This window comes from Lagenorhynchus albirostris, chromosome 3 (genome assembly GCF_949774975.1).
Source record: "Lagenorhynchus albirostris chromosome 3, mLagAlb1.1, whole genome shotgun sequence".
NCBI lineage: Eukaryota > Metazoa > Chordata > Mammalia > Artiodactyla > Delphinidae > Lagenorhynchus > Lagenorhynchus albirostris.
Window position 1 is genome coordinate 132,955,257 of NC_083097.1, and position 26,659 is coordinate 132,981,915.

Here is a 26,659-nt window from a genome sequence, read left to right on the forward strand (position 1 = left end):
AAAGGATGTTAGAAAAGCCATGACACCCAGTTTCTCTATCCTGTTTCCTCTGTAACAGCAAAATCATTATACTAGGAAATGTCTGGATGTTCACAGGTCTTGATGGTTTATATGGAAGCCCTTCTAATGTCTCTCTAGCATAAGCACTGCTAACATGACCTGGGCAGCAGACGATAGGCTTAGAAAAAAGCTGTCCCAACATAGGCTAGTCCCACAATGCTAAGGAGTTATTATTTTCCAGAGAGGCACTCTGGCAGCAGTAAGGTTTGGGAAGGCTGGAAAAAGGGAAGACTTTTTGAGTGGTTCAGGGAAGCAGAATGAAAAGCTGCTCCCAAGATGTTGCAGAAATGGTGCTTGGAACAATGTAGCAACAGAACAGGAAGAGGCAGCCACCACTAGGAAATTCTTCCTTTCATGGCCATAGGAAAAAAGCTCTCACAACACAAAATTGTATGAACATTAACCACTACCAAGTATATAAAAACACATGTGCATGTGGACAAAGCATAAAGGAAAAAAGCCCATAAGAAGTGTTGGGGTGGAGGCACATTTGTTTAAAATTTCACTTACACAATGAAAAAACATGATCTTTTTTTAAAGAAAAGAAAAACAGTACTTGTATATAAAACTTCTTTTCACTTGCTAGGTAAGCGTCCATTGGCTGGAGGAGGATCAGCTTGCACTCCCCTGCCTCAGCAGCCTGTGTGTTATAGCAATGCTCTGTCTGCACAGATAAAAAGCTTTCTAAGAAAACAGCTATGGATGGAGGGCCAGAAGGTAAAGGTATCAGGTTGCTCTCTGCCCCCTGGCTCCTGCAGAACACTGCTGCCTCAACAGGAGACATACCCAAGGAATGAATGCCAGTCCCAACCCAAAACCATTTTCTTATTTCCAGCTGACTTTTTTTTTATCACATAACTCTGTAACTGTTAAGATTTTCATTTTTTATTTTCTTTTGAAACAGTACTCTAGTGTTTTGTGAAAAATACTCTGGGAGACATTAATAGGTGTGTGAGAAATGTGTTACATGGTAAGGTTTAGGAAATGTTATGTAAAACAAAGGCAACTTTATTACTGCAACACTTGTTGGAGGCTTTACTATTCTCAAGTGTATTATGAATCTCCAACAGGGACTATATTAAACATTTCTAAAACTTTGGGGACAAGACACCTTTTCCCTTGGGACATTTTGAAAGTGTCCCAAGAAACCCACTTTGATGTATTTTTTTTAAAAGGCCCTTTTTTCCAAACTTCCAAAAATATTGTCAGTTGATACCTTTTACCTTACCATTATTTTTAGTATCTGTTATTTCTCATTTTTAACCTAATGAAAACCTTTTATTTTTTAAACTCTTATCTGTTGACTGGCTTTCAGCCTTTTACCTTGCTTTATTTCTTATTTTTATCACACTTAAAAAAAAACTCCTGATTGAACTTTATTGTTGATCTAAGTAATACATATACTTTTTCTTTTTTTTAATTTGGCTGTGCCATGCAACTTGCAGGATCTTAGTTACCTGACCAGGGATCGAACCCAGGCCCTGGCAGTGAAAGCACTGAGTCCTAATCACTGCACCGCCAGGGAATTCCCTCAATATTATTTTAAGACTCATCTGTTTTACTCTTTTTGTAAAGTCCTTTCTGCATTGGGTTTTAAAAAACTTTAAAACTTTATTCCAACCCCTTCAAAGTTCTCACTTTATTTCAGCTTCAAGTTTTAATTTCTTAATCCTCATTTAATAACCATATGTTAAACATCTTTCCTATATATTTTACTTATTTTATGATATTTTATAATGCACAGCTGAACAAGAAGAACCACAGCAAAGAGCTCAGGAAAAGCGATAGATGGCCTCTCCCCATGGCCCCTTACTCTCACACTGGTAGCTGCTTTTCTAGGCTCCCTCATGCAGAGCTAACATTTTTCACAAGGATCAATTAAATACATATATGAGATACCCCAAAAGAAAGTCCCAAGAGCGGGAAAAAAATGATTATTCTTACAAATTAGTGCTGCTTTTTAACAATAAAATGTTAGTTCCTATGTATTTGAGAGGTAGCAACATGAAGGTAGCTTCACTGTTTTGCATCCTGATATATAATCTCAGGGCACATCATAAAGCTGGGCAGGCTGGGTGCAGTTGTTGGGATGTCTGAAGTCATCTTCAGGAGTCTTTTCCCTCAATGTCTACTTCCCATTAATTTCCAAAACCTGTTCAATCTGCATTAAAAATACAGGCACTACCTCTAGCCTAGACTCCTACAAAAGCATTTAACAATCTGTCCATTTCAGGTGTATTCTCCTTTTATTCATCCTCCAAAGCACAATCAGATTCATCTTCCTAATATTTAGTGTTGGTCATGTTAGTCTACCACAAACTCATTACCACCTTCCCCTTGAAACATCTTCCTCCTCCTGTACAGTGAACAGTACCATCCTGGGTTATGGCTTGAACATCACTATTGATTACTTCTCTCCCGTCTTCTAGCTAGCATCCAATCCATTCCCAGGTCTTTTCAACCCCATTTTTTAAGTATCTCTCAAATACGTCCATCCACTTCTAGCTACACACACTGCCACTACCTTGGTCCAGGGTGACCACCATTTCTCACAGGGATTCCTGCCAACAACCTTGTAACCAGTCTCTCTGCTTCCCCTCTATCTTCCAACAGGCTAGAAACAAAGTGAACTCTTGCTGAAATACAAATCCTATCTATCTCAGCTCCCATTTTAAATCCAGCAAAGTCTTCCCTATTACCTTCAAGATGAAGTCCACATTCCTTCATATGAGATACCAATTTATTTCTTCAGTCCCATCACTGTTATTTTCTCCAGGTCTCTGCACATGCTATCCCTCTGTTTCTAAATCCTCTGCCCAAACATCCCATTCCCCCCACCTAATCCCACCTTATCATCAGATTTTAGCTTAAATGCTACTTCTTCCAAGAAATCTTCCTTCAACTCTGGGGATCTGCCTATGTGCTCTACACAGCAAAGCACATTATGTGCTTTCTATTACCTTGAACTAAAACTAAAACCAGTGCACTATATAATGGACGTGTTTGTTTACTTGCCTGTCTCCACTTCTAGACTGAAAACATCCAGAGGACACAAATTTTCTAACTCACTTAAAATCCCCAGTACCAGGAACAGGCTTGGTGACAGCAGATGTTTAATAAATATTTATTGACTAATTAAACAAAAGAATTAAAATCCTTATAGCTTCTTTCCTCTGACTAAAAAAAGTCCTTGTTGATCATGCAGGTGATCAGGACCTACATAATCTGGACTCAACCTATCTGTCTAGCCTTTTCTCCCACTACTTCTGTTTCATTTACTTTACAGGATAATCATACTGTATTACTAGTTGGAATTTAAACATGCCCTTTACTTTCTTACCTGAGTAACTGTTCACTCCTGGAATCCCCACCTCTTCTTTCAGTTAAAATCAAGCCTAGTATTAAACAAAGATGCAAAAATGAAGAATTCCTGACTCTTTCCAGCCCATAGTCTCCCTTTCCTATGAAGAAATAAACATTATGAATTATATTCTGCCCGTACAATGGCTATGTATGAATTTATCTTAATTCCCTTAATAAAATATAAGTTTTTAAAAAGCAAGTAGAGTTGATTATTTGAGGACTCTGTATTTGTTAGTTTATATTTGCTCACTGAAATGTATTTTTAACACCAAAATCAATATTCACAGTGCTTTTGTGGTCATTTGTGAAGAGTGTAGCAAAACATTTGAGTCATCCGTCATGCATTCCCAGATGAGGTCAAAAAGTTGATGCTCTGTCTTCTTGTTTGAGTTCTTGTACTGTAAACAAACGTCCTTTCTCTGGTCTATTCAGTATTGCTGTTTCACATCTTTATGATTTTTCTTGATTTCATTGTTTAATATGCCCCCAAGCTGACTGCTGAAGAGATGTCTAGTGTTTCTAAAAGTAAGAGGCTTATGATGTGCCTTACAGAGAATATACCTATGTTAAATAAGACATGAAGTATAGTGTACTTGGCCCTGAGTTCAATGTTAATGAATCAACAATATTAGAGAAGGTGACTTTAAACAGAAACACATATAAAAGAAGGTTACTAATTGGTTGATGAAAATGTGACCAGAGGCCTACAGGAAACTAACCCTGTACTTCCCCTATGAACAAAGGTTCAGTGTTCACAGTGACTTTTTAAAACATAACTACCTCAAATAATCAGAATTGACTGTACTCCATGTTATGCATTTTTGTTTCCCTCTCAGTGCCTAACAATGAATGCCTCACATAAAACGGGTATTTAATAACTGACCGGTGAATACATAAATGAAATCTATGATCTCCTGGTAACAGAGAGGGGTGGATGGAAGATAAGGAAGCTGAGATTAAGATATGAATAGAGAGGACTAAAATAAACACCCACTGACCAACAAATACACAAAAGAGAATGACATAAGAAATACTACCCTCACAAAATTTCTTTTTTAAAAAGCTGACATAGAATGTTTCAATCTCAGGCTTTTTGGAATCACAGCAAGAAAGACTTGTTAATTTACTGTATCCCTTAAAATTAGCTTACTGACCCCTAGCAAAGACTTAAAAAGTTAAGATACCTTGGCAAAGGACTTCTGTGCCCCACAGAAACATGTAAAGAGCTAAATATGAAATTGAAGGCTAAAAAAACCCCCCAAAAAACTTCAAACACTTTAAACTTCCTACTCATGCTCAGTATCAACTATGAATTTGAGAGCATCATGAATTTCACTTCTCTAGATGCTGGAATTCTAATATACAAGCAGCCCTCCCTTTGCATGGCACCTTGTTAACTGAAACTCATACATACTGGACCAGGCCCTCACTTGGCACAATCTATTACCACAGAAGAACTGAGCAAAGCAAAGACTGCATAGCAGTAATTCTTGTGTGTTCCTTCCAAAGTAACACAAATGGCAGAGGTAAATGAGGACATTTTATTGCCTGCTTCACATTCTATTCCATAAGATGGCCATATATATTTGTTTATTGGTTCTTAAACACTTATGTAACTCTACAGGCCAGGCAATGTCTAAGCCCTTTAAAAACAATTCATCTAATTCTCCTAACAACTCTATGAGACAGTATTATTATCCCCATTTTACAGATGAGGAAACTGAGGTACAAAGAGGTTATCTCACTCTAGGCACACAACCATTAGGGACCTCAGTATTTGAACCTAGATGATCTGACTCTGGAGATAAAGGTCCAGAGCTTACACTCCTAACTGCTATGCTATAATCATGACTTTAACCAGTGCCCCCCTTCTACTCTTGTCCCCACCCTCAATCTATTATTCAACTCAGTACCAAGAGTAAGGTACATAAGTGAGATCATTTCACTCCTTTGCTTATCAAAATTCCTCACTGGCTTTATACACTTAAAATAAATCCAAACTCCATGCAATGGCCTACAAGTCCCTGAGCCTATCACTTCTCTTCCACATGCTCTTACCATATTGTTCTCTAACTTTCTCACCAGCTCTTTCCCCACTCTGGGTCTTGGCTCACTCCATAATGCCCTCTCTCTGGAACACTCCTCCTTTACTCTGTGTGCTCTAAATTCTTTAAGTCTTAAGGTAGATACCATATTCTCAGGTCTCATCTCACCACCCTAATTAAAACAGCCCCATTCATCATTCTCTACTTCAGCCCCTTTTCTTCATAACACTCAAAAAATACGTAATTATTTTGCTTACTTGTTCTTTTTATCTCTCCCCACCAAAACTTGCTTACAACTTACTTCAAGTATCTGAAAGACTTCCAGATGATCAGTAAATATTCATTAAGTGAATAAGCCAGGTTGTCCTGTGGCTTCCTGCAATCCTTAGTACAACACCCCATTCTCTTTGTTGTATGGGTATCTGACATGAGAAGCATACCTATAATTTGAGTTTTCTCTATCAGAGATTATCTAAGCATTAAGAATATAACTCATTCATGAAAAGATGATCATCACCATTTATTCTAAAAAACTCATCTGAAAAATATTATCAGTCTAAAGGGAATGTTAATTATGTAGTTATTATTTTCAAATTATTCCTTATAAATCTCAACATGACCAAAGGGATATTACCTATGTTAAATTCAAACACCAGTGTTGTATCTCCAGCAAATTTCTCAAGCTCTTCTAACTCTTAATGTTCAAATTACTTTTATTTAATTATTTAAAACTGTGTAATTTTGCTGCGTTTTAACATTTATGCATATATAGTTATTTTTTTAATTGTTCAGAAAATGAGACTCTCAACTATGGCCAGTTTTTTCCAATTTAAGTCAAAAGTGTTTCATATTCCAAATGAGTTATCTATTTGGTTTGGGGGTAAAGTAGGCATAAGTCTACACTTAAGCTATACATCCTAAGATTATCTACAGGAAATTAATCTTCAATACTTACTTCTACAAATATCACAAACATAAGTATTTTACATTTGCTAGCTAAATAAAGCACCAACATCCAGCATTCTAATTAGAACAGTACTGCCATAATTAAGTGAGACTTAAATTACTCAGTAATCAGCTGCTAGTATAAACAATTCAAAAGCCAAACAGGAGATATAATAAAAAGTATGTGAAGTACAGGTAGATGGTTGTAACATGAAATACCATTAGGAAAAGTGTACTCTGTGACAGCATTTTATTGACATAATCAGATTATCTACAATGTATATACTTGTATAGCAAGTGCTTTGATTTTTGTCTTTTCATACTTAATTGATTCACTGAAAGCAAATTACATTGCTGGATGTGGGAATAGCAGGAGAGAATAGCAATGCAGCATCCTTCACAAATCTTATTCTCTTAAGGTTTAAAAATACGAAAACAAAATGTTAAACTTTAATTATCCAAAAGAAAAATACCACCACCACATTTCCAAAGAGGTCTTTACCCCATGTGCCACCTCTCTGTACTGTAGGTGTTCCTACATGTAAGAAGTTCTAGCAACATCTTAATTATGACAAAAATCTCTCTAATCTACCAAAAAATCTCTTTTTAAAATCTGTCCCACTGCTAAAAAGAACCAAAGCCAGGGGTCCTTGCAGAAATGGCTGACTCCAGAGCTGAAGCAGTGAAAATACAGGACAAGCTTGAAACACCTTGTGCCAGAAAGGGCGAAAAAAAATAAAACGGCAAGACGAAAGGATACAGGCCAGCTTCACGGGGCTCTCACTGGCTACATCAGTGACAATTTGAGTCCTGAAATAAGTGGCAGACAGTAATGGATTACAATCCACTGAATAAAATGAAAATCCATGAGAGAGGGATGGAGGAAAGAAAAAAAGTAACAGCTCTTGCTTAAAGTAAACTGATAACTCTGAAGAGAAGGGGAGGGATGAGCATCACTATTTTTAACCATTATAGTAAAGACTGGCTCAAGCAATCATCTGTAGATGCTAAATCCAGGGGGGAGTCTGATGAGGAGGGGGTCTCAGAGTATCTCCCCACAGATTGCTTATTACTTGCAATTAGATAAATAGTGACTATATGGTAGAGGAGTCAGACAACACCTTGACTGAGTGACCAAAATCAACATCACTATTGAGCAACATACAGAAATTGTTTTCCCTCTGAAAAGGACACAGCATCACTTAATGTAATTTTCCAGCTCAGAAAACATAACCCGAGGAAGTATCAGCTAAACTTAAATTGAGGAATATTTTATAAAATAACTGGTCTATAACCTTCAAAAGTGCCAGTGTCATTTTTGTTAGGAAAGAAAGGTTAAGGAACTCTTCATTAAAGGAGAGTAAAGAGTTATGACAATTAAATACATGATCCCGGATAGAATCCTGTATTGGAGTGGGATAACTGGCAATATTGGAATATGAGCTACAGGGAGATAAAATTATTGTTTCAACGTTAAATCTTCTGAATCTGCTAACTATATCATAGCCATATGGAGAATAAACCTTGTTCTTAGAAAATACACACTTGAGGCAAAGGGGTCATGTAACCTACTTTCAAATGGATCAGATGAGTGAGTGAGTGAGTGAGTGAGTGAGTGAGTGAGTGAGTGAGTGAGTGATAGAGAAAGAGAGAGAGAGAGAGAGAGAGAGAGAGAGAGAGAGAGAGAGAGAGAGAGCGCACGCGCAGAGAAATAGAGAGTAGAAGAGGAGGGAAATGACAAGTAATTATGGCAAAATCTTAAAAATTGGTGAATATGGATAAAGGGTATACAGGTATTCTCTTTACTATTCTTAAAACTTTGATTTCAAAATAAAAAGTTATTTAAAAATCTGCCTCACTGCACAACACTGTGAATGTGCTAAACGCTACTGGATTCAACACTTTAAAATGGTTAATTTCATGCTATGTGAATCTTAACAGCAATAGAAAACATTTTTTTCCCTAAAACTACCCCTCTAAGTAACACAAATAACTTGGAACAAAGTCAAACTTCATGAAAAGATTGATTGGTTTATTTCTTTTTCATTTCAAGCTGTCATTTTCTTGATTCTATAATTTGGAGAACATTTATTTCAGTGTCAAATTAGGCAGTAACTAGCTTTTTCAAGTGCAATCATTCCTCCATTAAAGCATCGAAGAGTTTTGATAGAGTGAACACTACACATTATGCTTTTAGATATAGAATGCATCAGTTTTAATGTAAAGGAAGTTTATCACAGTTAAAATGCATTATGAAATTTAGGCTCACCTGACTTTTTATAATTAGTATCATTCTATTTTATAATTAAATTATAGTAAAAAAGAACAATTAGTAGCATAGCATATGCAAATCATTCTTTTGGTACACCAGCTACCACACACCCCCCCCAAACCACGTTAACATGTCAAGCAGTGTTAAGTACTTATATGAGTAAAAAATCCTCAAGGTTAAACATTTCACACAACTTATAAATAGGCCAATCACACCCTCAAGGACTCTCTTAGGATTATTCTAGTTACAAAGTTCTCATGAAAAACAGTAATCTATTACCATTTTTTTTAATGACAAAAGTTAATAAAAGCTAGCTAAATGTTATATTTAGATACAACAGTAATGTTCTATTTATGACTCTAAATAACTAGGACACCCATTCCCACTTGCTAGAAAAACTTTTAGTTAAATATTTAGCATAACGTATTTATTTGAAAATTGTTCTGGAAATACCAGTCATTTCAAATTCAACTGTATATCTTATGACACACGTTAACAATTCAAGCACAAGTTCCTCAAATGCAACTTCTAATAAATTTTGAAAGCGTAAGCTCCTGAGGTCCATATTTTTTTTAAAGTATGGGAATATTATTCCTATTCAACAACCAGAAACAGTCCTTCTCTACTTTAAGCAGCTTCAGACTTGCATTGTTTTGTGTGTAAGTTTAATTGCGAAACAATCTTTCCTATTGCTGACAGTTGCTTAAGGTCACTTGCTCAGGTTACTTAGTAAATCAATTTTTTTTTTCCAAAAAAGAAAGGACAGTGTGATGTTTTTCTTATCAAGAGATGTCATATGTTAAACTGGTTTCAGAAGCAAATCAAATAACCCAGTGTATTAAAAAAAGAGTATAGCATAAGAATTGTTAGCATTATAGATCCCAATTCTAGTTTTTACAGGTATAATAAAAGAGTAGCTACTAAAATAACAGTAAAAATTTTACTGTTAAAGGGGTTTAACGTTTATTAAAATTATTTGCCAACTTTTAAATTCCTACTCTTTAGAACTAATCTAAGGAATGACAGTTTTTGTTCACCTATATCTTTTAATTTTAGGTTACACCTTTTTAAAGCTATCTCATAATGACCAAACAAAACAAAAGAACAAGAATTTACTGAGAACACAATGGTAAACCTTTTCACAATATATTAACTCATTTAATTCTCTCAACATTCCTGGAAGGTAGACCTTATGCCCATTTCATACAGAAATGCACAAAAAGTCTCTTGACTTATGATGTCTTCCCTCAAATTACTCCTCCCACCCCTCATTTAAAAATAAAACTGAAACCCAAAGAAGTTTGCTCAGCTTGGGCATACTCATAACAAATTATCTTTTAAAATATGTGGCACCCTATTTAAAATACCTTATTAAGGTAAGTTTATTAACTGTATTATGAGACTCCTTCAGGAAAAAAATCTAAAAGAAAGTACTAAAATTACTTAAGCTTAAAAAAAAGCATAAAACCCTTCTAAGAGAATGAGAAAAATTATGAAACATCCTGCACTGGGACAATATGTGAAAACTACATCTTTGTAGACACAAATGCTTGACGTTGTAGTTTGATCACATCACTTATAGATGTTTTCACTTCTATGTGATTAAGTTCAGATGCACTGCCAAATATCAAACACTAACTGAAAGTATATAACTAAGAAATCCTATCAATAGAATAATAAAATGAGAAATCGTGCACCTCAGCAGTGATAAGTTTGTAAAACTACCTGTAAGTGAACTCAAACAATTAAAAAATTTTAAATAAAATTTAAAACTTAAAAATATTGTCAGCAATAGTCTTTTCCCCCATTTTCATCCACGATCGATTAAACTTAGATTTACTCAAATGCATTTCCAAATCCCAAAAACTAGGCTCAATTTTTCTGACATGAAGGAAATTGTTTCCAGAACCTCACTACTAAAATTTTGAAGGCTATATAATTTATTTCCCCTCAAACTCAAACAAACACAAACCACCAAACATCTACACTTTAAATTATTTAATCTGGACTATGTGATTGGGGTAGAAGGAGGACCTCCCTTTGCAACAGAACAGCTTCTTAGACAGTATTCAGTAATGTCATCCTCTGCTTGGAACCATTTGGGAGTAGGTTCTTATCAGTGAGCCCACATCGTTTGACCTGTGTTTAAGATTTTTCACTCCATGTTTGATTCCTTATTTGGCCTTATCCTCCTTTCAGCAAACACATATTTTGAAATACCAGGATCTATCTTTTTCATTAAGCCTTTGCTCTGTCTTAATTGTTCTTTCCATTCTCTGAATTTCTACAGTATATATACCTATACCCCAAATTCAGATATCATATCATCTTATATTATTCTGTCTTTTTCATGTGCTTGTCATGTGCATCCACTTCACAGAATCATAAGCTGCTATTGGAACCATAAGGTCTGTCAGTCAGTTTACAGTACTGTACAGTGCTTGTTGTAGATATTTAATAAGCACTCACTGAAAGATCCTTATAAGATATGGTGAAGATTAGTAAGGGTATCAGTAATGTATTTTCAGTTATTATATACCATTTAAACACAACCTATGCCAAAAACATACTCCTTGGATAGGTACATAACGAACTAAGGAAAATTATTCCCAAATTATTCAATCTGAGCATAAGAAAAATTGGGAAAAGTTGTACATAAATCAGGGTAATAAGACATAGCACTACAGGCACAGTTAACTGACCACAATATAAAGATAAAAAAATTGTGTGAAACTTATTAAAGTTGTGGAAGCTGGCTACAGGGGACTAATTCTGAAACACATACTACAGCTCATGACTGTCATAACATTTTTTTTTAGGATTAATTACAGTGAGCAAGTTCATTACAAGAAAAAAAAGATTTCCTTTTTCACCTACAACTGTTTGCTTCTCGATCATTGAGGGGCATCCTACTTACATTATTCAGAGTATTAAAAGAGTCCAGAAAAATTTTCTTTTATGACTGGTACATATATGGAAGAAAGGAATAAATACTCACTGAATTTGGTTCAGAAGCTTATTATAAACTTTTTTCAAGTAATTTTTAACTTGCTTAAGGCATACACTAGTAATTCACCTCTATTACAGTGAATAATGTCTTGTACAAGCTAGCAAAAACTGTTAAATATATGTTCTGAAAGCAGACACTAGATTTAAATCTAGACTCTTATTTTCTAGATGTGTTACTTCGGGCAAGTTTCTGGACTTCTCTGTGGTCATTTTCCTCAACCACAAATTCAGAATAATAATAATGTTGTCACTATTGTTCTTGGCACATGACAAATGCTCAATAACAATTTGTTTTTATTAGAAATATCTGTACTTAAAAGATTTCCTCAGTAATATAAAACAACTTACCAAATTTAACACTCATTCAAAAAAGTATTTATTGAACACCTACTGTACGTCACACACTGTACTTGGAGTAAGTAATATAGCAGTAAACAAAACGAAGTCCCCGCCCTCAACGAGCTTATATCCCAGAGGCAGCAGACGGAACAGATTATAGGATTAAAATTTTTATTTGGCTTCATGAGAAATGAGCCACACTTCAGAAACCCATTCAGTACCAAACTTATAACTATAAACCAAACATATCAAACTAAGGATATTATTTTTAACCATTATGGTTTAACTTCAAGTAAAAAGTTTTAATCATACAATCTTAAGTCACTTTTAAAAATTACAAGTGATGAATATGCACTGTTCTTTAATGATTTGCTAAAACTGCTAAAACTGCATAGAAACAAATAGCAAGAAAAATAAGAAATTGAATTTTAAATATATGTCTTCTTTCTATTATAAAAATAAAAGCTACCTAAGGGAATTCCCTGGCAGGCTAGTGATTAGGACTCCATGCTTTCACTGAGAGGGTCCCATTCAAGCCCTGGTCGGGGAACTAAGATTGCATAAGTCATGTGGCATGGCCAAAAAAAAAAAAACCCTATCTGGACGAGAATTTTTTTGAGTGAAACATTTTTAAATGCATACATACACGTTTATCACATATTGGTGAGTTTGTGTGGAAGTTATAAAAAAATTATTTATATTAGAATTAGGTAGAACTTACTCTCCTAAGAATTTCTAAACTAAATACAATTCGTATGTCAAGAGAAGACACTCCAAAATAATTGGCTAACTAGACTTCTCTTAAGTACAAAACACTCTTGGCTATTGTTGCACATTAACAAAATCACTCATATTTACTATAGTCATAGTCATGAGGAGCTATCAATACATGGGAATGCATTGTTATTTTACCTGTATGAAATTACCTGGCTAAAGGGCTCTGGTAAGCCAAAAGAATTTCTTGCCAGTTTGGGAGAGTGTACTGAAAAACTGGAAAGCACACTGCAATGTGCTTTCCTTATATATACTGCTCATCCATTATCAGAGATTATGAATTGGATATCACATTTTAGAGGATTCTTTTTCTTGATTTTGTTCAGTTTCTTTAAGGATAGACTGTCAACTTCAAATTGCCCTCACAAAATATATCTTTTTATATTTTAGAAGAAATATTTTAGATTAGCAGCATCTTTAAAATCTTGAGAAAATACAAAACAAGCTGAATAAAAATTAGCAGATGGAAATGCAATATGTCCTTCCAAAGACGTTATTCCTTACTTATGTCTTTTGAAAGAGTTATTTCTGTAATATGCTTTACAATATTAAAGGCATTTGTGATTTGGTGAACACAACATAAGGCACATATTACAGATATTTTTATAAGTTCTCCTATACATTGCTTAACATGTCTATTGAGGTGAATATACATTGAAAATGATGACTTACAGATTAAGACACAGCTCTTATATACTTGTAAATAATCTACTTTGACATTTTCTTTACTCCTTCAAAAACTATATTCCTTTCACTTTTTTCTACACGTTATAAATTGTTATAAATTACTTTTTTAATTATACAATAATGACAGTGTTTCAAGACTTTATTTTATGTCAAGTGCTATGCTAAGTGTTTCACATAAATATAATCCTCACAAGAACCCTGTAAAATAAATACCATCCTATTTTATAGATGGGAAAGTTTGGAGATATTGTCCCAATCCCCAAGATCACTATTTCTTAGTGGTGGACCTAAGATTTCAATCCAGTTCCGATCTCTGAACCACACTTCTTCCCAGATCCAGTAAACATCACATGGAGGTGTCTAAATATAAGTGTGTGTAGGACTTCCCTGGTGGCGCAGTGGTTAAGAATCCGCCAGCCAATGCAGGAGACATGGGTTCGAGCCCCGGTCCGGAAGATCACACATGCCACAGAGCAACTAAGCCTGTGTGCCACAACTACTGAGCCTGCAAGCCACAACTACTGAGCCCACCTGCCACAACTACTGAAGCCCACGGGACTAGAGCCCGTGCTCTGCAACAAGAGAAGCCACCACAATGAGAAGACTGTGCACCACAATGAAGAGTAGCCCCCGCTCACCACAACTAGAGAAAGCCTGCATGCAGCAACAAAGACCCAAAGCAGCCCAAAAAAATTTAATAAAAAAAGTGTGGATAGCTAGCAAATTACTATAAAAATATATAGATGGGACTTTCCTGGAGGCACAGTCGTTAAGAATCCACCTGCCCCATTGCATCATCATGCCAGCCTTGGCCGCCAGAGGCTCGGCCCACATTCTGTACCCCTCCCTCCCCCCAGCTTGAATGAGCCACAGCCCCCTAATTAGCTGATCCTTTAACCCCGTCCTGTCTGAGTGAAGAACAGACACCCTCAGGTGACCTACAGGCAGAGGCAGGGCCAAAACCAAAGCTGAACCCCAGGAGCTGTGCGAACTAAGAAGAGAAAGAGAAATTTCCCCCAGCACCCTCAGGAGCAGCGGATTAAATCTCCACAATCAACTTGATGTACCCTGCATCTGTGGAATACCTGAAGAGACAACAAATCATCCCAAATTGAGGAGGTGGACTTTGGGAAAAAGATATATATATTTTTTTTCCTTATTCTCTTTCTGTGAGTGTGTATGTGTATGCTTCTTTGTGTGATTTTTGTCTGTATAGCTTTGCTTTTACCATTTGTCCTAGGGTTCTGTCTGTCCATTTTTAAAAATTACTTTTAAATTCTTTTATTTTTAATAATTCTTTTTTATTTTAATAACTTTATTTTATTTATTTTCTTTCTTTTTTCTCCCTTTTCTTCTGAGCCATGTGACTGACAGGGTCTTGGTGCTCCAGCCGGGTGTCAGGCCTGTGTCTCTGAGGTGGAAGGCCAAGTTCAGGACATTGGTCCACCAGAGACCTCCTGGATCCACGTAATATCAAACGGCCATAGCTCTCCCAGAGATCTCCATCTCAATGCTAAGACCAAGCTGCACTCAACGACAGCAAGCTACAGTGCTGGACACCCTATGCCAAACAACTAGCAACACAGGAACACAACCCCATCCATTAGCAGAGAGGCTGCCTAAAATCATAATAAGGCCACAGACACCCCAAAACACACCACCAGACATAGACCTGCCCACCAGAAAGACAAGATCCAGCCTCATCCACCAGAACACAGGCACTAGTCCCCTCCACCAGGAAGCCTACACAACCCACTGAACCAACCTTAGCCACTGGGGATAGAAACCAAAAACAACGGGAACTACGAACCTGCAGCCTGCGAAAAGGAGACCCCAAACACAGTAAGTTAAGCAAAATGAGAAGACAGAAAATCACACAGCAGATGAAGGAGCAAGGTAAAAACTCACCAGACCTGACAAATGAAGAGAAAATAGGCAGTCTACCTGAAAAAGAATTCAAAATAATGATAGTAAAGATGATCCAAAATATTGGAAATAGAATAGAGAAAATACAAGAAACATTTAACAAGGACCTAGAAGAACTAAAGGGCAAACAAACAGTGATAAACAACACAATAAATGAAATTAAAAATTCTCTAGAAGGGATCAATAGCAGAATAACTGAGGCAGAAGAACGGATAAGTGACCTGGAAGATAAAATAGTGGAAATAACTACTGCAGAGCAGAATAAAGAAAAAAGAATGAAAAGAACTGAGGACAGTCTCAGAGACCTCTGGGACAACATTAAACGCACCAACATTTGAATTATAGGGATCCCAGAAGAAGAAGAGAAAAAGAAACGGACTGAGAAAATATTTGAAGAGATTATAGTTGAAAACTTCCCTAGTATGGGAAAGGAAATAGTCAATAAAGTCCAGGAAGCGCAGAGAGTCCCATACAGCATAAATCCAAGGAGAAGCACGCCAAGGCACATATTAATCAAACTATCAAGAATTAAATACTAAGAATAAATATTAAAAGCAGCAAGGGAAAAGCAACAAATAACATACAAGGGAATCCCCATAAGGTTAACAGCTGATCTTTCAGCAGAAACGCTGCAAGCCAGAAGGGAATGGCAGGACATATTTAAAGGGATGAAAGAGGAAAACTACAACCAAGATTACTCTACCCAGCAAGGATCTCATTCAGATTTGACGGAGAAATTAAAACTTTTAAAGACAAGCAAAAGCTAAGAGAATTCAGCACCACCAAACCAGCTTTACAACAAATGTGAAAGGAACTTCTCTAGGCAAGAAACACAAGAGAAGGAAAAGACCTACGATAACAAACCCAAAACAATTAAGAAAATGGTAATAAGAACACATATATCAATAACTACCTTAAATGTAAATGGATTAAATGCTCCAACCAAAAGACACAGACTGGCTGAATGGATACAAAAACAAGACCCGTATATATGCCATCTACAAGAGACCCACTTCAGACCTAGGGATACATACAGACTGAAAGTGAGGGGATGCAAAAAGATATTCCATGCAAATGGAAATCAAAAGAAAGCTGCAGTAGCAATTCTCATATCAGACAAAACAGACTTTAAAATAAAGACTATTAGAAGAGACAAAGAAGGACACTACATAATGATCAAGGGATTGATCCAAGAAGAAGATATAACAACTGTAAATATTTATGCACCCAACATAGGAGCACCTCAATACATAAGGCAAATGCTAACAGCCATAGAAGGGGAAATCAACAGTAACACAATCATAGTAGGGAACTTTAACACCCCACTTTCACCAATAGACAGATCATCCAAAATGAAAATAAATAAGGAAACACAAGCTTTAAATGATACATTAAACAAGACAGACTTATTTGATGTGTATAGGACATTCCATCCAAAAACAAGAGAATACATTTTCTTCTCAAGTGCTCGTGGAACATTCTCAAGGACAGACCATATCCTGGGTCACAAATCAAGCCTTGGTAAATTTCAGAAAACTACAATAGTATCAATTATCTTTTCTGACCACAATGCTATGAGATTAAATATCAATTACAGGAAAATATCTTTAAAAAATACAAATATATGGAGGCTATACAATACACTACTTAATAACCAAGAGATCACTGAGGAAATCAAAAAATACCTAGAAATAAATGATAATGAGAACACAATGACCCAAAATCTATAGGATGCAGCAAATGCAGTACTAAGAGGGAAGTTTATATCAATACATCCTTCCTCAAGAAACAAGAAACATCTCAAATAACCTTACCCCTAAAGCAATTAGAGAAAGAAAAAGTAAAAAAACCCAAAGTTAGCAGAAGGAAAGAAATCATAAAGATCAGATCAGAAATAAAAATGAAAAAGAAATGAAAGAAGCAATAGCAAAGATCAACAAAACTAAAAGCCGGTTCTTTGAGAAGATAAACAAAATTGACAAACCATTAGCCAGAGTCATCAAGAAAAACAGGAAAAAGACTCAAGTCAATAGAATTAGAAATGTAAAAGGAGAAGTAACAACTGACACTGCAGAAATACAAAGGATCATGAGAGATTACTACAAGCAAGTATGCCAATAAAATGGACAACCTGGAAGAAATGGACAAATTCTTACAAAAGCACAACCTTCCAAGACTGAACCAGGAAGAAACAGAAAATATAAACAGACCAATCACAAGCACTGAAACTGAGACTCTGATTAAAAATCTTGCAACTAACAAAAGCCCAGGACCAGATGGCTTCACAGGCAAATTATATCAAACATTCAGAGAAGAGCTAACATGTATCCCTCTCAAACTCTTCCAAAATATAACAGAGGGAGGAACACTCCCAAACTCATTCTGTGAGGTCACCATCATCCTGATACCAAAACCAGACAAAGATGTCACAGAGAAAGAAAACTACAGGCCAATATCACTGATTAACATAGATGCAAAAAACCTCAATAAAATACTGAGAAAGAGAATCCAGCAGCACATTAAAAGGATCATACACCATGATCAACTGGGATTTATCCTTAAGGTTAAAGACTAAATGTAAGGCCAGACACTATCAAACTCTTAGAGGAAAACATAGGCAGAACACTCTATGACATAAATCACAGCAAGATCCTTTCGGACCCACCTCCTAGAGAAATGGAAATAAAACCAAAAATAAACAAATGGAACCTAATGAAACTTAAAAACTTTTGCACAGCAAAGGAAACCATAAACAAGACCAAAAGACAACTCTCAGAATGGGAGAAAATATTTGGAAATGAAGCAACTGACAAAGGATTAATCTCCAAAATTTACAAGCAGCTCATGCAGTTCAATGTCAGAAAAACAACCAACCCAATCCAAAAATGGGCAGAAGAGCCAAAGAGACATTTCTCCAAAGCAGATGTACAGATTGCCAACAAACATATGAAAGAATGCTCAATATCGCTAATCGTTAGAGAAATGCAAATCAAAACTACAATGAGGTATCACCTCACACCAGTCAGAATGGCCATCATCAAAAAATCTAGAAACAATAAATGCTGGAGAGGGTGTGGAGAAAAGGGAACCATCCTGCACTGTTGGTGGGAATGTAAATTGATACAGCCACTATGGAGAACAGTATGGAGGTTCCTCAAAAAACTAAAAATAGAACTACCATAGGACCCAGCAATCCCACTACTGGGCATATACCCTGAGAAAACCATAATTCAAAAAGAGTCATGTACCACAATGTTCATTGCAGCTCTGTTTACAACAGCCAGGACATGGAAGTAACCTAAGTGTCCATCGACAGATGAATGGATAAAGAAGATATGGCACATATATACAATGGAATATTACTCAGCCATAAAAAGAAACAAAATTGGGCTTCCCTGGTGGCGCAGTGGTTGAGAGTCCGCCTGCCGATGCAGGGGACGCGGGTTCGTGCCCCGGTCCGGGAAGATCCCACATGCCGCAGAGCAGCTGGGCCCGTGAGCCATGGCCGCTGAGCCTGCGCGTCCGGAGCCTGTGCTCCACAACGGGAGAGGCCACAACAGTGAGAGGCCCGCGTACCGCAAAAAAACAAAAACAAACAAAAAAACAAACAAACAAACAAAAGAAACAAAATTGAGTTTTCTGTAGTTAGGTGGATGGACCTAAAGTCTGTCATACAGAGTGAAGTCACTCAGAAAGAGAAAAACAAATACCGTATGCTAACACATATATATGGAATCTAAGAAAAAAAAGGTAATGAAGAACCCAGAGGCAGGACAGGAATAAAGACGCAGACGTTGAGGATGGACTTGAGGACACGGGGAGAGGGAAGGGTAAGCTGGGACAAAGTGAGAGAGTGGCATGGACTTACAAATACTACCAAATGTAAAACAGATAGCTAGTGGGAAGCAGCTGCATAGCACAGGGAGATCAGCTGGGCACTTTGTGACCACCTAGAGGGGTGGTATAGGGAGGGTGGGAAGGAGACGCAAGAGGGAGGAGATATGGGGATATATGTATAGGTGATTCACTTTGTTTTAAAGCAGAAACTAACACACCATTGTAAAGCAATTATACTCCAATAAAGATGTTAAAAAAAAAATTAGTAGAGGGCTTCCCTGGTAGCGCAGTGGTAGAGAGTCCTCCTGCCGATGCAGGGGACACGGGTTCGTGCCCAGTCTGGGAGGATCCCACATGCTGCGGAGTGGCTGGGCCTGTGAGCCATGGCCGCTGAGCCTGCGCATCCGGAGCCTGTGCTCTGCAATGGGAGAGGCCACAACAGTGAGAGGCCCGCGTACCGCAACAAAAAAAAAAAAAAAAAATTAGTAGAAAAGAAGGAAAAGAATAAAGAACACTGTCACCAGTCAGAAAAAAAAAAAAAGAATCCACCTGCCAATGCGGGCCACACGGGTTCAAGCCCTGGTCCGAGAAGATTCCACATGCTGCGGAACAACTAAGCCCCGGTGCCACAACTCCTGAGCCTGCGCTCTAGAGCCCACAAGCCACAACTACTGAGCCTGTGTGCCACAACTACTGAAGCTTGCGCGTCTAGAGCCCGTGCTCTGTAATATGAGAATCCACTGCAATGAGAAGCCCGCGCGCAGCAAAAAAGCCCCAATTCAGCCAAAAATAAATAAATAAATACATTAAAAAAAAATATATATATATATATATGCACACATTCACATAATTAGACTAAACAATGAAAGCTCATATGCAGTGACACGTTAGGAAAAAAAAAGAATAAACAGTTAAATACATTGTCCCAGAATGTTAAGTAATGTCAGCTGAGACTAAAGAGAGCTAAATCTTTATACATAAGACCCATTACAAGTACTAAAAATGTACTTTGAATCTATGAAGTAGTCTTGCTGCCCCCCAAATTGGAACTTGAATTTATCAAGTGAGTAGATAAAATTACCAAATTGCAGGAAATACAGAGGTTAGAAAAACACTTAAACAACCCTATGGGATCCAATTAGCAAAAACCAAACTGAGGAAAGTACAAAAAACTCAGTTTCTTTAACACATAAACCTTAAGAGGGAAAAAAAGAAGACAGAGATTGAGCCTACACATTAAAAGAATCAAGAGATATACCCACCAACTCAGAAACATCAAAGAGGAATCATGAGGCAAATGAGAAACAAATGCTGACTGGGCATTTGATATTAAGTAATCATCCTTTTTAAAAGGTGTGATAATGGTATTATGGTTATGATAAAAAAAGTTGACTCTTTACTTTTTGTAGATTGATATACTTATAGATGAAATGATACAGTGTGAGGGATTTGCTTCAAAATAATACGGAGTGGGGGTGGGAGGCAGAGGCACAGATAAAGCAAGACTAGTCAGACTGTTGAAGTTAGGTCTGTGTACACAGAGGTTCATTACAACAGTCCCTCCAGTTTTGGATATATTTGAAATCTTCCATAATAAAAGCCAAAAAGTAAATTCCAACCAGACAGATCTAAATATTAAACAATAAAATTTCTTCAAAACTAAAAAAAGTTATTTAAGCTGCCTATACTCTTCCTTTTTTTCTTAAAGGAAATAGTAAATAAACATTGGAAATAAGTAAGAAAATAATACAAGAGCATAGAAAAAGGTTCAACTGTGGAGTCATACTGTAAAACCTAGGAGTGAGTACTATTAAGTGGTACTTAAAATTAAAAAGGCCAAATACTTTGAGTGGATGCATAGTAAACAAATGAAAAACTACTTGAAAACAGGAAGGGCACAGGAAAATGTAAGAGGCAGCTAAGAGCTTTTTAAAAGCACCTTGGCAATGGTACTAAACAGACTAATTTGAACTACAGAAAATCACTCCTAAGAAATGCTGGCAAAGATAAAATCATCTTTCTTTGCAATTAAATTCTTAATATCTACTTGTGTCCAGTTACTAGAAGAGAGGAAGGAAGGATAATGAATTTACTGTTTCAGCAATAACAACTGGTTTAAAGAAAAGTTGATAGGGGGAAACTAGAAAGCTGAAAATCACCTTTGTTTTCAAGTTCTAAGAAGCAAACTGAACAGAGATTTACCGGTAAGATACGGAAATAGGGGGAACACATCCGAGGACTGAAGTGGAAAACCAATGATAAGTTCAAGTGCACCAATTTGCAGTGGCAAATTTCTTGAAGGCAGGTATTGTATTTTTCAAGTTCAGAAAATACAGTACTATTCCAAGAAATAATAAATGTATTATCTGTTGAAATAACTGAATGAAATATTTTCCGTAAAAGCAAAGGGTTCTCCCTCTGGAGTCAGCTAGACTAGATCAGTAGTTTCTACAATTCTATTACATTATGTGACCATTTAGAAACTAAAATCATGCAAATAACACCAAAAAAATCAACTTATGGGGGGAAAAAACGCAAGCTATGCTTAAGAGAATAACTTAAAATGAAGTATCTATAGCAGTTGCCTCAGGACCTTGGCCAGCCCTGTTTGAATCACTATCATAAAAAAAACAGGGGCCACTGATGAAATAGATTTACTGTTAATACTACTCCCTGCATGAAAGAGAAGGATTGGCTGGGCTTGAACAGTAAGTAGCAGTTTGACTGACCACTACCAGGTTACCTTCACTGCATTTCCAAAATTTGAAGAAAAAAGACAACAGAACTGTAGCAATTTATACGATAAATTTATACGATAAACAGGATAACAATTACAATATACAAAATTGTATATTGTATATAATATACTATATATATAGTATATGTGTATATATACAATATACAATAAACAATATACAAAAACAGGATAACAAAATATAAAAGTGTTCAATTTTATTACAGCCTCAAATAAAGGGAGGCAGGTCAAAGGATGACAATGGTCAAGCTTTTCCCAGTTGGTGGGAGTGGTGCCACTTATCCTCTCCTGCCACAGCTCTCTTTAATGCAACTCGAGTACAAGTGGGAGGAAACTGGCACTCCAAGCTCTGGCTGGCCTATGGTTTTATCTGCTTTTCCTCAGTTCCACAATGTTCTGCAAAACAGAGCCATTTAATACCACCAGCAGGTGCAACAATTGTGGAAAATACCTCCCCAACCTTCCATAAAATCTCAAAAGCCAGTATTTGAAATATATCATTATACTTAAGAACTGCCACCATGCTGGATCTAACAGTAGCTCCAGAGGACACATTTTGAAAGACCACATTTTTCTTTCTGAAGTAAACCTTAATGGGTAGGGATATATGCTAAGTGAAAGTCCTAATTTTCCAGAGTCATGGGTTGCACTTATTTACTGCATAAAGCATTTAAGTATAACATTTATTGATTGCCACATTTAAACAAAATTCCTTTTTCAGCTGAAACTGTCTCTGGAGGATAATGACTTCCTAAAATTTATCTACTCTTATGAAATATCTGCTGTTTCTTTGCCCCCTGATAGAAATTCATGCCTCCAATATGCCAGTTGGCATATTGGCATATTGTTGGCAAAAGTCTTACTCTAGCCCAATCCCATCAATTTAAAGATAAGGAATCCAAGGTCTAGAGAGTCATATGAGTCTGCCTCAGATCAGACATATGGCTAATTTAAAAAGCAGTATCAGAATCTGAACCCAGGTCTCCTAAACCTCTAGCCAGTGCTCTATCATATAAAGCCTCATTTCTATTCAACAAAGCTCTCAGAGCAGTCCTTAGTCACTTCATTGTTTCCTCATTTGCAAGTTTCCTCATCACCTTATCCCCTTGATAATCAGAACAGCGGTTCTATGGATCTGCTTCATCTTCATTATGGCAATTTAAGGTGAAGAGTCTATATGCACACAGTGCCACAGGTACTGGTTCTGTAAAATGCTTTCATTTGGGGGGAACAATTTCTTCTCTCCTGCCAGTGAAAGATGAAAATTAAATTCTGAGTATTCATCAGTAAAATAACCTCATGTTGTAATCCTAATATCATGTGTCAGACACCCACGAAATCTTTAAAAAGTCCTTGGTGGCAACGTTCTTACATGTTCTTGAATAACTTGGTTCAAGTCTCCATTCTAAATTGGGTAGTAAAAAGGAAGAGAGAAGTTATTTTTCAACAGCAGCTCTTCCATTAGATTGACTTGCTAACTATTTATGTGACAAATTTAACCTGAAGCACTTGAAAATTAGTAACAAAGGTGTTAAAAACAATATGAAATGAACAATTAAAGCAGAAATATTGCCTTGATTTGTCTCCTGAAAAATGTACAGTCTCTTCAAATTTTTGAGTACTACAGATTTAGTCCCCTAAGATAAGAACGTGTTTTTTTAGTGGTTTTTCTTCCACTGTCCTCTGGCTAAGAAATAAAGAGAGAGTTTTGTAGAGGCTTTTGGATTTTTAAAGACTATTTAAGCTGGTATCCTAGACTTACACCAAATATTAAAAAACCAACGAACCTGGATCTGAAAAAATAAGCAACATGATTTTATTTTATCTTTGGAAAGCAAAGGTTATATAAATAGCAAAACAAACCTAAAATAAAGGACTGAGAACTTAACGGTCAAATAAATAGTTGATAAAGCAAAATCACCAAATCACTTTCCAAACGTGGAGCTTCTCTCTTAATGAAGTTTAATCTTACTCTAGATGCAGAACATCTGCTATAGTTATCAAAAGCATACTGATCTAAACCTACTGTATTAAGGGCTTTATATGCTATCTAAGTCCTTAGCCCTTAATTCTCACAACAACACTTTAAGTATCTATCATTATTTTCATACTGCACCTGAGAAAACTGGGGCACTTCAAGGTTAAGTAATCTGCCAAGGTTACAGAGCTTGAATCCAGCTCTGCAGGTTCACAAACCTGTGCTCCTTAGGCACTCTACTGCCTTCTTGGTAGCACAGAAAACTTGAAAATATGGTCAGACTCTAAATTCTATCTGACGTATTACCCAAGCCACTGTAAATTTTTTTCTTATTGAAGTATAGTTGATTTATAATATTAGATTCGGGTGTACAACAGCAATTAGATATTTTCATATATTATACTCTGTTGAAAGTTACTATAAAATATTGGCTATATTCCCTGTGCTGTACATTACATCCTTGGATCTAATTTATTTTATACCTAGTAGTTTGTATCTCTTAATGAATTATTTTTTCTGGGGTCAAGAAAGCCTCAAGAATTTGCCATCTACACTTCCTGATTTTAGGTTGGGTGAGTGGCACAAATGAAATGTTTTTGTCACCACACGTTGTATCATCACTAAAACCCGAGAGAAAGGGGAAAATTCTTAAACTTTATTTCCTGCTGGCCTAGCAGACCTTACTTAACCACTGTTATATCTATCTGATACACTCAATTAAGTGTAAGATACTAAAGTTACGACTTAAATCTTAAAGAAAATCAACTATATATTAGTCATTTTACCTGTCAGGGAAGTTAAAAGTAGATCAACAGGATATAAACCTGGGTTGTTTCCTTCTTTAGGGGAAATTTCTTGTTAATTCAATGACTTCTTAATTAAACCAAATGGAACAAGTGGCCCTCCAAAAATGAAGTGTAGTGGAAAAGGACACAGAGGAAAAGAGTCACAGTAAGCTATGTGGTGATCTACTCTCACTGATGTTAGAAAAGCGCAGGATGAGTCTCCTCTTGAGTAACTTCACTCTGACCACAGTGGCCACTTGTTACACCTACCACCCACTCCAACACTTCAGGTTCATTAGGAATTAAAAGAAACCCAGCAAGGTAAAGGACACCTCCCGACCAGGCCTAAGGTCTCTGCACCACACTCTGAGGTGCACAGAGAGCCAGTGAAGTGAGTCCTCCACCCACAAGCTTTCGCTGCTGCCCAGGAGTCAAAGCCCAAAGCCTGGGGCCAAGACAGCTCTCCGGCCAGGGCACTGACCCATCTCTAGACAACCCCGCCCCCTCCCCGACCAAAGTGTCTGTGCCTAGAAGGGTGGGGGTAGGGGCAGGGTGAGGACGGCCTGCATAGGAGAGAAGGGGGCTAAGAGGATGTTTCGAACGAGGAAGGGTCCCTTCCCAGACTGGCGGTTCGGGACGCGGCCCGGGGCCGAGGAGACAGCCGGACGCCGCCATGATGGGGCCGGCCAAGACGGGGGGCGTGACGCGGGAGGCCCCGCGCGCAGACCCGGCTCCCCTTTCCCCCCGCCCCTCCCCCGCGTGGGCCTCGGCCACAACTGACCCCAGATACTCACGCTTTGTCCACCAGCTCCCGCACCTTCCACATGTTCAACATCGTGCCCCGAGCGGGCTGAGCCGCCACCTCCCTTTCCTGTTCCCCACGGACCCCAGAACCCTTCCGCGCCGGGACAGATCGAGGCCGGGGTCGCCGCCGCCTCAAACTCCCCCAGTCAGCGCCTTATCGTGCCACAGCCGCGGCGCCGCCAGTGACACGTCGAGACGCGGGGACAGAGGCTCTGCGTGGAGCGGAAGTGCCCGACTTTCCTCCCGCTGCGCGCGGGGCACGCTGGGACTTGTAGTTCTTTCAGCGCGCCAAGCGGGCCAGTCAAGCTGAGAGAGTTCCTGAGGTAAGATTAGTAGGGCTCCTCTTAAACTCTCGGGGTTCTCCGCACCCCTCCCCAGCCCCCGACCCACAGAACCGGAAACTTTAGGGTTGAGGTCGGCAGTCTGTGCCTTAACAAATCCTCCATGCTCACATTTCAGAACCACCGGTATAGAATCTCGTCACACAAACTTGTTTTTCCAATATAAAGCATTATTATGTTATTAATAATGATTACATATAAGGAAGTGTGATTGGTATATGTATTCCTCATTGACAGAAGCAACGCTGAATTTGGTTCCAAATGTCCAAATATACTTCCTTCCCAGGGCTTTAGTTTACATCCTTGTAAATTGAAGAGATTGTATTTTAAAACCTATCCCACTCTAATTCTGTGATACGGGGCTCTTATATTTAGACAGCTATTTGATATCCTTGTTAAATACTGTATTATAAAGCTCGGAAATTCAGTTCATACTCCCTGGGAAACTGTATAAAAACAGCAGTACAACACTATGACAGGCCCAAGAACTTGGCAGGTGTATATTCTTAAAGCGTAAGTATACATCCACACTGCATTCATTGTTTTATTTAAATGGTTGTTGTCATTTTATTTTTAACTTACTCATTTTTGACAGTGTTCATGTTAAAGCCACAAGCAACCTTAAAGTTCATTTGGTCCAACTGCTTAAATTTTATAGTTTTTTTCATTCTACAAATTTTTACAGAGCATTTTCTATGTGCCAGGAGTGGGGAATACAGCTGGGAAGAAGACAGACAAG

At 37.4% G+C, this 26,659-nt stretch overlaps 1 protein-coding gene across 8 annotated transcripts in view; it reads right to left on the minus strand.

Moving 5' to 3' along the window:
• Positions 1-25,810, minus strand: part of CLINT1 (clathrin interactor 1) — a 64,992-nt gene extending 39,182 nt beyond the window's left edge. For 5 of the 8 annotated variants that reach the window (XM_060144134.1, XM_060144133.1, XM_060144128.1 and 2 more), the window contains exon 1: positions 25,570-25,810. In XM_060144134.1, the coding sequence (XP_060000117.1) occupies positions 25,570-25,610 (41 nt within the window). In that variant the 5' untranslated portion in view covers positions 25,611-25,810. Of the gene's footprint in view, positions 1-3,400; positions 3,456-23,384; positions 23,404-25,556 lie in introns of those variants that run through there. The other 3 variants (XM_060144130.1, XM_060144132.1, XM_060144131.1) reach the window with 3 other exon arrangements.
• Between the last annotated feature and the right edge of the window lie 849 nt (positions 25,811-26,659).